The 16,542-nt window shown below is 44.0% G+C and overlaps 1 protein-coding gene across 1 annotated transcript in view; it reads right to left on the bottom strand.

The window, feature by feature from the left end:
• The window catches only part of oser1 (oxidative stress responsive serine-rich 1), a 28,774-nt gene extending 26,981 nt beyond the window's left edge, over positions 1–1,793 (bottom strand). The window contains exon 1 of the mRNA XM_060918218.1: positions 1,464–1,793. Within this exon, the coding sequence (XP_060774201.1) occupies positions 1,464–1,507 (44 nt within the window). The 5' untranslated portion in view covers positions 1,508–1,793. The remainder of the gene's footprint in view (positions 1–1,463) is intronic.
• Between the last annotated feature and the right edge of the window lie 14,749 nt (positions 1,794–16,542).

The following is a 16,542-nucleotide window of genomic DNA, read 5'->3' on the forward strand; positions in this document are numbered from 1 at the left end:
AATGGGCTCAGGAATATTGCCAGAGAACATTATCTGTGAACACAATTCACCGTGCCATCTGCCGTTGCCAGCTAAAACTCTATAGTTCAAAGAAGAAGCCGTATCTAAACATGATCCAGAAGTGCAGACGTCTTCTCTGGGCCAAGGCTCATTTAAAATGGACTGTGGCAAAGTGGAAAACTGTTCCGTGGTCAGACGAATCAAAATTTGAAGTTCTTTATGGAAATCAGGGACGCTGTGTCATTCGGACTAAAGAGGAGAAGGACGACCCAAGTTGTTATCGGCGCTCAGTTCAAAGCCTGCATCTCTGATAGTATGGGGTTGCATTAGTGCGTGTGGCATGGGCAGCTTACACATCTGGAAAGACACCATCAATGCTGAAAGGTATATCCAGGTTCTAGAGCAACATGCTCCCATCCAGACGACGTCTCTTTCAGGGAAGACCTTGCATTTTCCAACATGACAATGCCAAACCACATACTGCATCAATTACAGCATCATGGCTGCGTAGAAGAAGGGTCCGGGTACTGAACTGGCCAGCCTGCAGTCCAGATCTTTCACCCATAGAAAACATTTGGCACGTCATAAAACGGAAGATACGACAAAAAAGACCTAAGACAGTTGAGCAACTAGAATCCTACATTAGACAAGAATGGGTTAACATTCCTATCCCTAAACTTGAGCAACTTGTCTCCTCAGTCCCCAGACGTTTACAGACTGTTGTAAAGAGAAAAGGGGATGTCTCACAGTGGTAAACATGGCCTTGTCCCAACTTTGAGATGTGTTGTTGTTTGAAATTTAAAATCACCTAATTTTTCTCTTTAAATGATACATTTTCTCAGTTTAAACATTTGATATGTCATCTATGTTCTATTCTGAATAAAATATGGAATTTTGAAACTTCCACATCATTGCATTCCGTTTTTATTTACAACCTGTACTTTGTCACAACTTTTTTGGAATCGGGGTTGTACTTGGCCAATAAACATGATTCTGACGTTCGGTTCCGATATAACGTGTTTTTCTTTGAAATTTTGCTTTCGGGACCATCTTTCAGCCACAATACCAGCTTCATTTAGATTAGAATTTATAGAAAGGATAGCTCCTTGAGGTGCCATTTCATTTTCAAGGGAGTCCTATAGACACAAATACAAAAACTGTGAAACACATACAAACACACACAAAAAGGCAGCTTCATCATCCTTTTCCACCGCACAGCCCGACCCTTCGCTATGTACAAGCAAAACTGATTATAAAGACCCAGATAATAAAATCATTTACAGCAGTCTAAAGAAGCATTTAGTACAGTTCACTCATATTAACTATGGATGGGTTTCTAAAAATGAGAGCTAACCTAACTAGCTGACCTATGTTAACAACAGTCAGGTAACACTAATTAGTCTATCCAGATTTATTCCCGTTTATATGAAAACAAACAAACAGCTGAAACACACAATACTCACGTTTTAAGGACTCCAGACTTGAGGCTTTTTGAACGCCTGGTCATTCAACCACAGCCTCCGGCGTTAACTATACTAAAATTAAACAAACAAAAAAAATCTTTAGCAGCTAATGTTAACAAGCTAACTAGTCTCAGAGATGACTCAATGCGGCTTTTATACAACGGAATCGTCAATGGTGCTAGAATTGGTATTGAAGATGTAACAAATACAGGTTTCTCCGTACAGTAATTATTAGCTAAACTTCGCACAAGAATAATAAATATTAGTTCTAGATTGTTCTTCTAATCTCCTGTTTACACTCGAACTACATGGAGTGACTCTGCAAGAGCACACATCGTGCTGACGTAGTACGCACACAGTTTCGTCACACTGAGATTACGTCATTGACATTTCCATTGATCTGTCAGGAGCACTCTGAACAACCTCCACCAGGGTGAAATATATTCTTTTTTTATGATGAGATGGGAAATTCCTGCTACGGTTGACGCGAGATTGCAACTTGTTCTCAACTATATTATTATTATTATTATTATAGATTTTTTTTATTTAATTAATAAAGCACAAAAAATAGATTCAGTATACAGGGGATAGTATACAAAAAGAACAATTAAGAAAGAGCCAGGGGTATATCACACTAGACAAAAATACAATGGTGCTTGAAAGTTTGTGAACCCTTTAGAATTTTCTATATTTCTGCATAAATATGACCTAAAACATCATCAGATTTCCACACAAGTCCTAAAAGTAGATAAAGAGAACCCAGTTAAAAAAATGAGACAAAAATATTATACTTAGCCATTTATTTATTGAGAAAAATAATCCAGTATTACATATGTGTGAGTGGCAAAAGTATGTGAACCTTTGATTTTGTGCAGCAATAACTGCAACTAAACGTTTCCAGTGACTGTTGATCAGTCCTGCACACCGGCTTGGAGGAGTTTTAGCCCATTCCTCCGTACAGAACAGCTTCAACTCTGGGATGTTGGTGGGTTTCCTCACATGAACTGCTCGCTTCAGGTCCTTCCACAACATTTCGATTGGATTAAGGTCAAGACTTGGACTTGGCCATTCCAAAACATTAACTTTATTCTTCTTTAACCATTCTTTGGTAGAATAACTTGTGTGCTTAGGGTCATTGTCTTGCTGCATGACCCACCTTCTCTTGAGATTCAGTTCATGGACAGATGTTCTGATGTTTTCCTTTAGAATTTGCTGGTATAATTCAGAATTCATTGTTCCATCAATGATGGCAAGCTGTCCTGGCCCAAATAAAGCAAAACAGGCCCAAACCATGATACTACCACCACCATGTTTCACAGATGGGATACGGTTCTTATGCTGGAATGTAGTGTTTTCCTTTCCCCAAACATAACGCTTCTCATTTAAACCAAAAAGTTCCATTTTGGTCTCATCCGTCCACAAAACATTTTTCCAATAGCCTTCTGGCTTGTCCACGTGATCTTTAGCAAACTGCAGATGAGCAGCAATGTTCTTTTTGGAGAGCAGTGGCTTTCTCCTTGCAACCCTGCCATGCACACCATTGTTGTTCAGTGTTCTCCTGATGGTGGACTCATGAACATTAACATTAGCCAATGTGAGAGAGGCCTTCAGTTGCTTAGAAGTTACCTTTGAAGAGTCCTTTGTGACCTCGCCAACAATTACACATTTTGCTCTTGGAGTGATCTTTGTTGGTCTACCACTCCTTGGGAGGGTAACAATGGACTTGGATTTCCTCCATTTGTACACAATCTGTCTGGCTGTGGATTGGTGGAGTCCAAACTCTTTAGAGATGGTTTTGTAATCTTTTCCAGCCTGATGAGTATCAACAATGCTTTTTCTGAGGTCCTCAGAAAGCTCCTTTGTTCGTGCCATGATACACTTCCACAAACATGTGTTGTGAAGATCAGACTTTGATAGATCCCTGTTCTTTAAATAAAACAGGGTGCCCACTCACACCTGATTGTCATCCCATTGATTGAAAACATCTGACTCTAATTTCACCTTCAAATTAACTGCTAATCCTAGAGGTTCACAAACTTTTGCCACTCACAGATATGTAATACTGGATATTCACTTGATATTGTACTTGGTCATTTATTTATTGAGGAAAATTCCTCAATAAATAAATGACCAAGTACAATATTTTTTCTCATTTCAAATCATTAGTTTTCTTTTGTTTCAGACATGTAAAAGTTTTTACCTTTACCTGACATGTTTCGATGGTGTAACTTCCGTCTTCATCAGAGGGTCACCCGGATGTTGGTGTGTGACGTGCCTTTATACATGTCAGGTAAAGGTAAAAACTTTTACATGTCTGAAACAAAAGAAAACTAATGATTTGATTTAAGAAGAAGACATAATGAACGTAATATATTTATTTTTTCTCATTTGTTTAACTGGTTTCTCTTTATCTACTTTTAGGACTTGTGTGAAAATCTGATGTTTTAGGTCATATTTATGCAGAAATATAGAAAATTCTAAGGGTTCACAAACTTTCAAGCACTACTGTATTATAAAACATACAGATATTGTGTTCTGATATCCTTTTTGTTTGTTGATTTAGAAAGTAGTTTCACATATTGCTCAACATCCTTCAGGAAAACAACAAAAGTTTGTTTATGGCTAAATTTCCAGTTATGAATAATTTTTTTTTGTCAATATCATTATCAAATTTATTCTAGCAATATTTCTTTTCTTTTCTTTTTTTGGTATGGGGGGACTTATCTCATCTCATTATCTCTAGCCGCTTTATCCTTCTACAGGGTCGCAGGCAAGCTGGAGCCTATCCCAGCTGACTACGGGCGAAAGGCGGGGTACACCCTGGACAAGTCGCCAGGTCATCACAGGGCTGACACATAGACACAGACAACCATTCACACTCACACCTACGGTCAATTTAGAGTCACCAGTTAACCTAACCTGCATGTCTTTGGACTGTGGGGGAAACCGGAGCACCCGGAGGAAACCCACGCGGATACGGGGAGAACATGCAAACTCCACACAGAAAGGCCCTTGCCGGCCCCGGGGCTCGAACCCAGGACCTTCTTGCTTTGAGGCCACAGCGCTAACCACTACACCACCGTGCTGCCCTATGGGGGGACTGAAGAAACCAAATACCACATTTTACCATAATAGTGTAAAATCTTTACAAATATAATCAGTAACAAATCTGCAAAGGTCTTTCCAGAATTTCTAGGTGTAAGAACAATGCCAAAATAGATGTAAAACTGTTTCTGGATATTCATCACAGAAAGAGCTGTTCATGTTTATGTCTCTTTTTGTTTTCTGCATGCAGGGATTGAGTTATTGGCAGGGTAGTATTTATGAATAATTTTGAAAGACACATCTTTAACCTCATTCATGATTAGGTATTTATGAGGAAGCATCCAGACATTCTATCAATGTATACAGTATCATTTACAAACTAATTCTCATATGCTGTGACATATGAAATAGAGACAACATCTCTTTGAAATGGAGCATATATGGCTCTGTTATGGTTTGAGGGATGGAATGAGAAACATTTTTTTTTTCTACTGGGGAGTCAACTAGGTTGGGGAAATATATGTATCTATAGGTGTAGGCTTAGTTACATCCCTAAAAAGCACAAAGGTGCCTGTTGGAATGGCATCAAAAACTCTGTCTAACTCCATGGGGTAGCCATTGCCTAAAGGTTAGAGAAGTAGCTTTGAGACCAAATGGTTTGATTCCCTCGACTTGAGCAAGGCGCCTAACCCTCAAGTGCTCCTTACTGCCCACTGCCCATCTGGGTTCACTGGTCACTTGCGTGTGTGTCTGTCTGTCTGTCTGTTCCACTGTTTCAGATGGGTTAAATACAGAGAAAGAATTTCACTCTAATGTATATGTGACAAAGGCTTCATCTTCTTAGGTGCTACTCAAGAAAAAGTTAGTAAATAAGTGAACAATTGACTCACCAGCATAATCCAGTTCTGAACCCATCTCTCAAAGAACAAAATGTCTCTATTATTCCAAATAACATATCTATGTTGGGAAATGTGCTTATAAATCAGATACCAAGCTAGAAGGGCCTGCTTATAGGATACAGATAATTTTACAAACATAATTTTATAGACTATACTATAACTGCAATATACAATAATTGTTTAAAAATAAAACTCAGGCCACCAGAATGAGAGAAAATGTGATGTGGAATGAAATTCCAGATTGAAATAGGATTTATTTTATTTTATTTTATTTTTTAAAGAAAATGCTTAGCCTAGTTCATTTTAAAAGGTATTATTTAGGGTGGTAAAATCTAAGAAATTTAGCCCCCCAAATTCAAAATTATTCATAACAACCCTTTGTTACATAATGTGTATGGTTTTTCCAAATAAAGTTTTCTGTTATCTGATCAACAGCTTTACTAAGTTTACTGTCAATATATTAAAAAGAGCTGCATATGTCAGGTGAGATACTCCTTCAGCCTTAGTCATTCAGACTCTACCTTTCAAAAAATCACAAATCTCTTTGCAAATATTGATTCAGTTTCTTTTGAGTTTTTTTTTTTAAATAATAGGAGTAAATGTTAAAGAGCATCTTATTTGGGTTTTAGAAATAAACAGCCCCAAACATGTAACTTTTTCCCTTAGAGGGATATTGCAAATAGTGTGTACATCACAATTCTTAATAGCTAACAGTTTACATTTATTTGTATTCAAGCAGAAGTCTGAGGAAAATCATTAATTATATGATGGGAAATAGGTACCTGACTTTCATATTTAAAAAAAAAAAAAAGCGTGGTATCATCAGCCAGATGACTAGTAATGATATCCCTACCAGGTATGGAGATTCCTTGTACATCGCTATTAATAAGTTGTGAGAATTTGTGTACAAAGTAAAAACAGATATGGTAAAATCAAACATCCCTGACAAATGCCACATTTCAGCAAAATCACCAAAATCATATCACAAAAATGGAAGGAAATGTTCTTAGCAATGTCACAACATCCTGCAGCTGCTGAGCAGCCAACCAAAGAGGGTTTTTTGTTTTGTTTTGTTTTAAACGAAGCTGGGTAAATGCTCAGAATTCAGAAACCCGGTTCCATCTGTGGAAGTTGAACTAGTAATGAACCCATCCTGTTTTTTTCACAAATGAACAGAGGGTTTGAGTTGGTCCTGGAGGTTAAAGTGAATGCAACTGTGCCACCATCAACCAGGAACTTAGTGGATTAATTAATAGGCTTTATGGTAACATATTCATAAAAAGGCTTTACTGTATTTATGTGACACACCCTACATTTATGTCTATGATCTGGGGTATGGATAACATAATAATCCAGTTTCTCTTTGATAACGTATGGACTAGTGAGCTTGGAAGGCACAACTTAACCAGAGGTAGGCAAGAGTACCAATACTTTGTCACCAACATTAAAGTCATGGACTACAGCTCTCTTATGAAAGGATACACAGCATTTGCTTAGCTAGATTACAAGCGTGATACCAATGCTTATAAAACACACTAACATAAGAATATTCTTATATGTATCAGCCTTTTTTGACTGAAAGGACTCCTTTAACACTTTCAATGGACCGTGCACTGAATGTCGAAAAAACAGCTCTGTTCAACTAAATCCTAAAGAGTCCTGCTTAGCTTCACTAGCAGAAAACAACACTAATGGCACACCTTCATCCCAGTACTTTCCACTATCTAAACAGTATTTCCTCAACATGGACTTCAGTGACTGGTGAAACTATTCTAATGCCCCCTGTGAGTCTGGGTGATAAGGGCTGGATTTTTCATGCTTCACTCCAAGCAACTTCATAACCTCAGGCAAAGGGTTTAGAGGTGAAGTTGGAGCCCTGGTCAGTTTGCAGAGCCCTAGGGAGACCATCGATCCATCCATCCATCCATCCATCCATCTATCCATTATCTGTAGCCACTTATCCTGTACAGGGTCACAGGCAAGCTGGAGCCTATCCCAGCTGACTATGGGCGAGAGGCAGGGTACACCCTGGACAAGTTGACAGATCATCGCAGGGCTAACACATAGAGACAAACTACCATTCACACTCACATTCACACTTATTGTCAATTTAGAGCCATCAATTAGCCTAACCTGCATGTCTTTGGACTGTGGGGGAAACCGGAGCATCCGGAGAAAACCCACGCAGATATGGGGAGAACATGCAAACTCCACACAGAAAGGCCCTTGTTGGCTGCTGTGCTCGAACCCAGGACCTTCTTGCTGTGAGGTGACAGTGCTAACCACTACACCACCGTACTGCCCTAGGGAGACCAAATGTTGTAAAAAATAAATAAATAAATAAATAAATAAATAAATTACCAGTGCTTTTACAATGGTTCAAGAGAAACCAATTTCCACTTTTAGTTTTAGACAATGGACAAAGACAATCAATCAAAACTCTTTCAAAAAGTCTTAACCTCTAACAGGAATAAAGCACCCTGGAAAAGATCAAGAACTGATTCCTGTGGCCAAGGATGAATGGAGAGGTCAGGAATTTCTGCCAGTAGTGTCCCCAATGTCCACACACTGACCCTGAAGACCTGCTCCTAACCCACTCGTGCCGCTCCCAATCATCAACGTTCCCTTCAAGAGGATCAACCTGGATCTGGTGGGTTGCCTGCCCAAGTCTGCCTGGGGCTACGAGCATATCCTCATCATCACAGACTACACAACCCTAGTCTGGCTAACGCAACTTCAAAGCTCTGCGAGCATTTGGTCTGGCAAAGATATTAAGCCCAACCGTTTCCCAAAGTGCGTGGTTGACCCGCCTCCCTGAAATGCCTCAGTTTGCTACTGGTCGAAGCCAGAAAAGGCTGTGATGAAGCTTAAACCAATCACATCACTCTTTCCTCTGACGTATGTGACGCGACGGAAACTGCTTGAGTAACAGGCTGCTCTTTGCTCCGTTTTCAATGAGAACTTCCTGTTAAATGCTTTCAATACAGCATCTACCGCTGTGTCAAAGGCTTGCCGCTGCTCCATGTTCGTAATGTTTCTAGTGAATGAAGTGCTTCCGGCATAGATTCTGTAAACAATCTATGGCTTCCAGTCGCAGTTCTACTACGTCACTGCCTTGAACACGCCTCTACCCAGGGCCGTTGGAGATGCTCAAAGTTGATTGGCTCCCAATTTTTCGGGAGCTTGGAAGAGCTGGATATAGCTTGCCTTGCTAGACTAAGTTCGCAACAGGCCCTCGTGTTGCGTCACACTTAGGATGGGCGGGCCCAGGCTAACACAACCCAGTACTCTGAGGCAGTCCCCCTGTGGAAGGCCACCTCCAAGAACATTGTCCAGGAACTGGTTCTGCTATTCTTCAGTGTAGGGCACTCCAAGGACATACTCACAGATCAAGGTACCACAGTCATGTCAAAACTAATGGCAGATGTGTGTTGGCTGATGCAGGTCAGGCAAATTCACATGTTGGTGTACCACCCCCAAACCAATGGGCTGGTTGAGAGGTTCAACCAGACCCTGAAGCAAATGCTCTTGTGAGCAGTGGATGAAGATGGCCGGAACAGGGAACATCTCCTCTACATCTTGTTCATCATCTGGGAGACACCCCAAGTATCCACTAGCTTCAAGCCCTTCGAGCTGCTGTTTAGAAGAAGGCACTGGGGTCTGCTGGACATGGCCAAGGAGGCCTGGGAATAGCAGCCCTCACCTTTCCAGACTACTATCAAGCATGTGAAAGCGATGCAGGAGCACATTGACAAAGTGGTCCCCATCATGCACAAATACATGCTTGCCGCCCAGGCTGAGCAGAGCAGCCAATACAATCACTTGGCCCAGCCCCAGGAGTTCTGGTCCAGTGATCGCGTGCTGATACTCATCCCCACCACCAAGTGCAAGTTCCTTGCACAGTGACAGGATCCCTTCATGGTGACTGAGCATGTTGGGCCAGTGAACTACCACCTGCAGCAGCCAGGGAGGTGCAAGGACAGCCAAGTGTACCATAGTAATCTGTTAAAATGCTGGATTGAACCCCTTCCTCTGTTCTCAGCCCATGTCCTTGTGTCCCCAGAGCCTCTAGGGCGCGCACTGGTACAACTGGGAGAAGAGCTCTCCAGATGACAGCACCAAGAGCTGGGAGAGCTGCTGGACCAGAATGGATGATCTGATTGACAAACTCAGAAAGGTCTGCTTCATCACAACCCTGGACCTCATCAAGGGCTACTGGCAAGTGTCCCTGACACCCCAGGCCTGCCTCAAAACCACCTTCACCACTGCATCAGGGCACTAGCAGTTCCAGCTCTTCCCATTCAGTATCTATGGGGCACCAGAGACCTTCCAACGATTCATGGGTATTGTGCTGTGCCCCCACTAAGAGTTCACTGCCACTTACCTGGATGATGTCATCATCCACTCCTACACCTGGGCTGATCACCTACACCACCTAAAATCCTTCCTGGGGGAGCTGAGGAAGGCTGGGCTTACTGCCAATCTCTGGAATTGCCATCTTGCCACTTCACTCCACAGACATTATGCCAGTGATCCATGCCACCACTGGAACACTGCCAGGATACGGCGCAGCCAGCCCCCATTAACGACCTCACCCTAGGCCAGTTTGAGCTCCCCGCCATGTGCCCTGACTGCATTCATCAAACCTCTCACTTCTCATACACTACCCCATTCTTTATTCTTCATTAAATTTCAACACATTTTTGTACTGAGACCTGAGTTGTGTGCCTGTGTTCTCCCTGGCTCGCAGCATGGGTGTTACACTTTATAAGTAATTACCCACTATGGTTGTGCATCTCCATCACTGAGACCAATGTACTACACATCTTGATGCATTGCCAACAATCCAATACATTCAAGATACTGTCTGAAGCAACTACTCATGTGCTACAATATGATTCACCCCTATTGCAATGCATGCGATTCAACATAATTTGATTCAACACAATGTCAAGGTCAAGGTCTTTTTATTTGTCATTTCAGCCATATACATTTGGTACAGTACACAGTTAAAATGAAATTACGTTTCTCCAGGACCATGGTGCTACATTAAACATCCCAGGACTACAAGTCTACATATAACAACATAAAGTGCAAGGGTGCAATGAGTGCAACACTGCAGACAGTAAATGACACAATAGACAAAAAATAAATGGACAATAAATGACACAAACAATATAAAGTGCAGACACAAGCAACATAAGGCTCAGAGTTGAGTGTGCATATTGAGACAGTATATGAAAGGAAATAAATAAATAAATAAATAAATAAATGTAAACTTTGTGTGTGTGAAAGACATTGTAAACATTGTAGGGCAATAGTGCATTATTGTCCACTGTGTAAATATTGCAGTGTGAGTGGTGTGTTCAACAGTCTGTGAGAATCAGACCAAGTTGAGGAGTCTGATGGCATGAGGAATTGAAATAGTGTATGAAAATGGAATAAATAAATGTAAACCTTGTGTGTGTGAGAGAGAGAGAGAGAGAGAGAGAGAGAGAGAGAGACATTGTAAACAATAGTACAATATTGTCCACTGTGCAAATACTGCAGTGTGAGTGGTGTGATCAACAGTCCATGAGAATCAGTCCAGTCCCTCAGAGTTGAGGAGGGAAGAAACTGTTGCAGAGTCTGGCTGTGGAGGCCAGAATGCTTTGGTAACTTTTTCCAGATGGTAGGAAGGTAAAGAGATTGTGTGAGGGGTGTGTGGGGTCGGCCACGATGCTGGTGGCTTTCCGGATGCAGCGTGTGGTGTAAATGTCCATGATAGAGGGAACAGAGACAATGATCTTCTCAGCTGTCCTCACTATACTCTATAGGGTCTAGCGATTTGAGACAGTGCAATTCCCAAACCAGACTGTAATTCAGCTGCTCAGAATGCTCTCAATAGTCCCTCTGTAGAATATTGTGAGTATGGGTGATGGGAGATGGCTTTTCCTCAGCCTCCATAGGAAGTAGAGGCGCTGCTGAGCTTTCTTGACTATGGAGCTGGTATTGAGGGACCAGGTGATGCTCTCCACCAGATAAACACTGAGGAATTTGGTGCTCTTGACATTCTCCACAAGTGAGCCGTCAATGTACAGTGGAGAGTGGTCACTCTGTGTTCTTCTGAAGTCAACAACCATCTCTTTTGTTTTGTCCACATTCAGAGACAGGTTGTTCAGTCTATACCTGTCCAATAGCCGTTGCACCTCTTCTCTGTATGCTGACTTGTCATTCTTACTGATGAGACCCACCACAGTCGTGTCATCAGCAAACTTGATTTGAGCTGTGAGTTGCTCATCATCAGGGATCACTCGATAGCAAGTAAGATTGTCCATCAAGAAAATGTTTAGATTTTATGCACCCTCAGGTGACTGAACAGTCCAATGTGGGAGGCACACAGCCTTCCACAAACATGGCATTTATTAGTGGCAATGAGTGGTAAAGGTGCCTTTTCCCTTTCCTTGTGCAGCAAACGTTTCTCCAGGACCTTGGGTCACCTTTCTAGCTCAAAGTGGGACACACCCTCATGGACGGCCTTTCGCCAACCGGATTTGCTAATAGCAGCATCCTCCCAGTTGTTAACACTAATACCACAGGACTTTAGAGATGCTTTCAAGTTATCCTTAAAACACTTCTTTTGTCCTCGCCTCGATCTTGCTCCAAAGCCAAGTTGGCTGAATAAAAGCTGCTTGGGAAGGCGAGAGTCATTCATTCGTAAGAGATGTCCCGACCAACAAAGTTGATTTTGCATCACCATGGCTTCAATAATGGTGCATTTGGACTCTTCCAGGGTACTGACATTTGTTCATTGATCCTTCCAGTTGACACCCAGGATATGGTGGAGGCAGTGTTGATGGTATTTCTCAAGGGCTTTCATGTGCCGTTGATAAGTAGTCCAGGACTCTGAGCCATACAGAAGCGTTGGTAGAACAACAGCCTTATATACTAGGATTTTGGTGTCAGCTCGTATACCTCTCTCATCGAAGACTCTCTCCCGCAGCCAAACAAAGGCGTTGCTGGCAGCTTGAAGACGATGTTGGATCTCAGCATCAATATCTGCCTTGGGTGAGAGGATGCTGCCCAAGTAGGAGAAACTCTGTACATTGTGCAGGACAGTCTCTTTGATCTTAAGGGATGGACAGGTAAGAGTTTGAACTGGAGCTAGCTGAAAAAGAACCTCTGTTTTCTTCACATTTATAGAAAGGCCGAGTCTCCAGTAGGCATCATCAAAGGCATTCAGAATCACTTGTAGATCTTCTTCTGAGGTGGCACAGATACAATTGTTATCAGCGTACTGAAGTTCCACCACCAATGTACGACTGGTCTTGGTCTTCACCTTCAGCCTGCTTAGACTGAATAAACCACCATCCATTCTGTAGACAACTTCTATCCCACCTGGGATTATGTTCTTCACTAGATGCATAATAGCTGCTACAAAGATGGAAAACAAAGTGGGTGCAATCACACAGCCTTGCTTTACACCCGTTTTCACCTCGAAAGGCTCGCTATCGGCAGTGTTGTTTAGGACTCTGGTGGTCATGTAATCATGGTGTCAGGGTTTTGGTTGAGATGGGGATTGAACATCTTAAACCTCAGGCCACCCTCGGAATGAGACAGAGATTCAGGACAGAGATGCAGAGACTTAGCGTTTTCAAAAAGGAAGTCTTTACTAAGAGCACCAGATCAAAAAATCAAAATAAATCTTTAGCATGTACCGATATATTCCAGGTCCAAAAAGGTCAGTCATTAAAATGCACAAAAAGAGGAAACCCAAAAATGGCAAAACAGTACTTGGCACAAAAGTTCAAAAATAATATCCACTCGAGACAGTCAAAAGCAAAACAATCCTCTTCTTAGAAAACAGAGGGAGTGGTCAAAAGGCAGTTCAGAACAGTGGAGCAAACAGCTATAGTGAAAAACCCAGGACAAATACTCACACAGTGGCTCACAGGAGAACTCAGCAAAGTGGAAAGAAAACAAACTCATATATATAGGCCAGCCAATCAACTACTTGCCATCAATGATTCGCTTAGCCAATAGCATGAAGACAAGTGTAACCCAAGAAAAACAAAAGAAAATATAATGCCAAATAGTGGCATCTAGTGGCCAAGTAGCTGAACAGCAGGCTGAAAAGTCCACAGAACCTGACAGAACCTCCCCCCTAAGATCGTCTCTTGACGATCCCAGGCCGATCAGGATGCAAGCGATGGAAGTCTCTAATCAAGGAGCGGTCAAGTATGTCTCTGGATGGCACCCAGGAGCGCTCCTCCGGCCCATACCCCTCCCAGTCCACCAGATACTGAAGAGACCCACCGACACAGCGGGAATCCAGGAGCCGGTTGACCGTGTACGTGGCCTGGCCATCGATGAGCCGAGGAGGAGGCGGTGGCCGAGGAGCCGGAGACAGCGGTGAGGTGACCACTGGGCAGAGACGGGAGACATGGAAGGTCGGGTGGACCCTCATGGAGCGGGGCAGCTGTAGAGTGTAGGCCACAGGGTTGACCCAGCGGAGCACCTTGAAGGGACCAACGAACCGCGGCGCCAGCTTCCGGTTCTCCACCCTCAGAGGAAGATCCCGAGCTGAGAGCCAGACCCTCTGGCCAGGTCGGAAGGTGACCCCCCTCCGATGGTGATTGGACTGCTGCTGGTACTGTCAGGAGGCTCTCAGCAAGGCATGTCTGGCTCTACCCCACATACGCCGACACCGCCGCACAAACTGCTGGGCAGACGGGACCCCTGCATCCACCTTCTGTTCAGGGAACAAAGGCGGTTGGTAGCCAAACTGACACTCAAAGGGCGACATACTTATAGCTGAGCACTTCAGCGTGTTGTGAGCGTATTCAGCCCATGGGAGTTGGGAGCACCAGGAGTTGGGATTGGTCGAGACCATGCATCTCAAGGCGGCTTCAAGGTCTTGATTCAGTCTCTCTGTCTGCCCATTAGACTGGGGATGGAAGCCAGATGAGAGGCTCGCAGTCGCCCTGATTAGCTTGCAGAAGGCTTGCCAGGAGCAGGAGGTAAACTGGGGTCCACGGTCTGAAACGACATCTTGGGGAAGACCAAAGACTTGGAACACATGGTCGCATATTAGTCTGGCAGTTTCAGAGGCAGAGGGCAATTTGGGCAAAGGCAAGAAGCGACAGGCTTTAGAGAATCTATCAATAATAATGAGAATAGTGGTGTTACCTTCAGAGGTAGGCAGACCAGTGATAAAGTCAAGAGAGATGTGCGACCATGGTCTGCGAGGAATGGGCAAGGGGTGGAGCAGGCCCTGGGCCCTCTGGCGTGGATCCTTTCCCTGGACACAGTTGGGACAGCTGGCCAAGAAGATCTGCACATCCTCCTTCATATCTGGCCACCAGAAGCGTCGCTGAAGGAACTCCAGTGTTCGAAATGACCCAGGATGGGCTGCCAGTTGGGAGGAGTGACCCCACTGGAGAACCTGACCACGTACAGACCTGGGAACAAACAAGAGACCTGCAGGAACATTATCAGGGCCAAGGTCATTGCTCAGTGCTTGCTGAACTATAGATGTGATGCCCCAGCGGACTGGTGCAATGAGCCGAGAACTTGGGATGATTGTCTCAGGGGGGCTCTCTAGACTGCCTGGCTGGAACTGGCGTGAAAGTGCATCAGGTTTGAGGTTCTTAGAGCCTGGTCTGTAGGAGAGCGTGAAGTCGAATCTGTTGAAGAAGAGAGCCCATCTTGCCTGGCGAGGGTTCAGCCGCTTAGCCTGCTGGATATATTGCAGATTCTTATGGTCAGTCCACACTAGGAAGGGATGATGAGCCCCCTCTAGCCACTGTCTCCACTCTTCCAATGCCAGCTTAACTGCCAGGAGTTCCCGGTTGCCAATGTCATAGTTCTCCTCTGACTGAGACAATTTGTGAGAGAAAAAAGGCACAAGGGTGGACCTTGCCATCAGAGGATCTCTCGGATAAGACTGCTCCAACCCCTACATTCGAGGCATCCACCTCCACAATGAATGGTCGAGTGGGGTCAGGATGACGGAGGATGGGAACGGAGGTGAAGTGCTGTTTGAGGGCCCTGAATGCCTGGCCAGCCTCCGGAGTCCATGAGAAGGGGGAGTGGCATTTGCGAGTGAGCGCAGAGATGGGGGCAGCAATGGAGCTGAAGTTACGGATGAACCTCCGGTAGAAATTTGCAAAGCCCAAGAATCTCTGCGTCTCCTTGATTGTGTTGGGAATCCTGTACTGCTTTCACCTTCTTAGGGTCCATGAGAATTCTCCCCTCAGAGATGACATAGCCGAGAAAGGACACCTTGGGAACATGAAATTCACATTTCTCAGTTTTAACAAAAAGGTTGTTCTTGAGGAGGCGACTGAGAACCTGTCGGACCTGCTGAATGTGCTCGGAGGGGGTCTTAGAAAAAATCAAAATATCATCTAAATAAAGAAAAACAAATCTGTTCAGCATGTCACGAAGGACATCGTTAATAAGGGCCTGGAACACAGCAGGGGCGTTTGTGAGCCCAAAGGGCATGACCTGGTATTCATAGTGGCCAGTTGGGGTGTTAAATGCAGTCTTCCACTCATCTCCTTCACGAATTCGGACCAGATGGTAGGCGTTGCGAAGGTCCAATTTGGTGAAGATGGTGGCGTTTTGCAGGAGTTCGAAAACTGATGACATTAGTGGCAGGGGGTAACGGTTATGGATAGTAATCTTGTTGAGTCCTCTAATCGATGCAAGGCCTCAGGCCTCCATCCTTCTTGCCCACAAAGAAGAAGCCAGCTCTGGCTGGAGAAGAGGAGGGTCGAATGAAGCCTGAGGACAGTGACTCCTTGATATACTGTTCCATGGCTAGGCGTTCTGGCGCAGAGAGTGAGAAGATACGACCCCTAGGTGGACAGGTGCCGGGCAGCAGGTCAATGGCACAATCATAGGGTCTGTGAGGTGGTAAGGCCGCTGCTTTTCCTTTGCAGAACACTTCTCTCAAGTCATGATACTCGGGAGGCACTCGGGACAACTCGGGAGGGGCTTGGGACAACTCAGGAGGCTTGAGAAACTCGGGACAGGTACTTGAGACAAGATAGCTGGCATGGCAGGTGGTGCCCCACTGGAGGATCGTGCGTGAGCCCCAGTCTAGATGAGGGTTGTGGCGAGTCAGCCAGGGGAATCCAAGGATTATGGGA

This window comes from Neoarius graeffei, chromosome 4 (genome assembly GCF_027579695.1).
Source record: "Neoarius graeffei isolate fNeoGra1 chromosome 4, fNeoGra1.pri, whole genome shotgun sequence".
Taxonomy (NCBI): domain Eukaryota; kingdom Metazoa; phylum Chordata; class Actinopteri; order Siluriformes; family Ariidae; genus Neoarius; species Neoarius graeffei.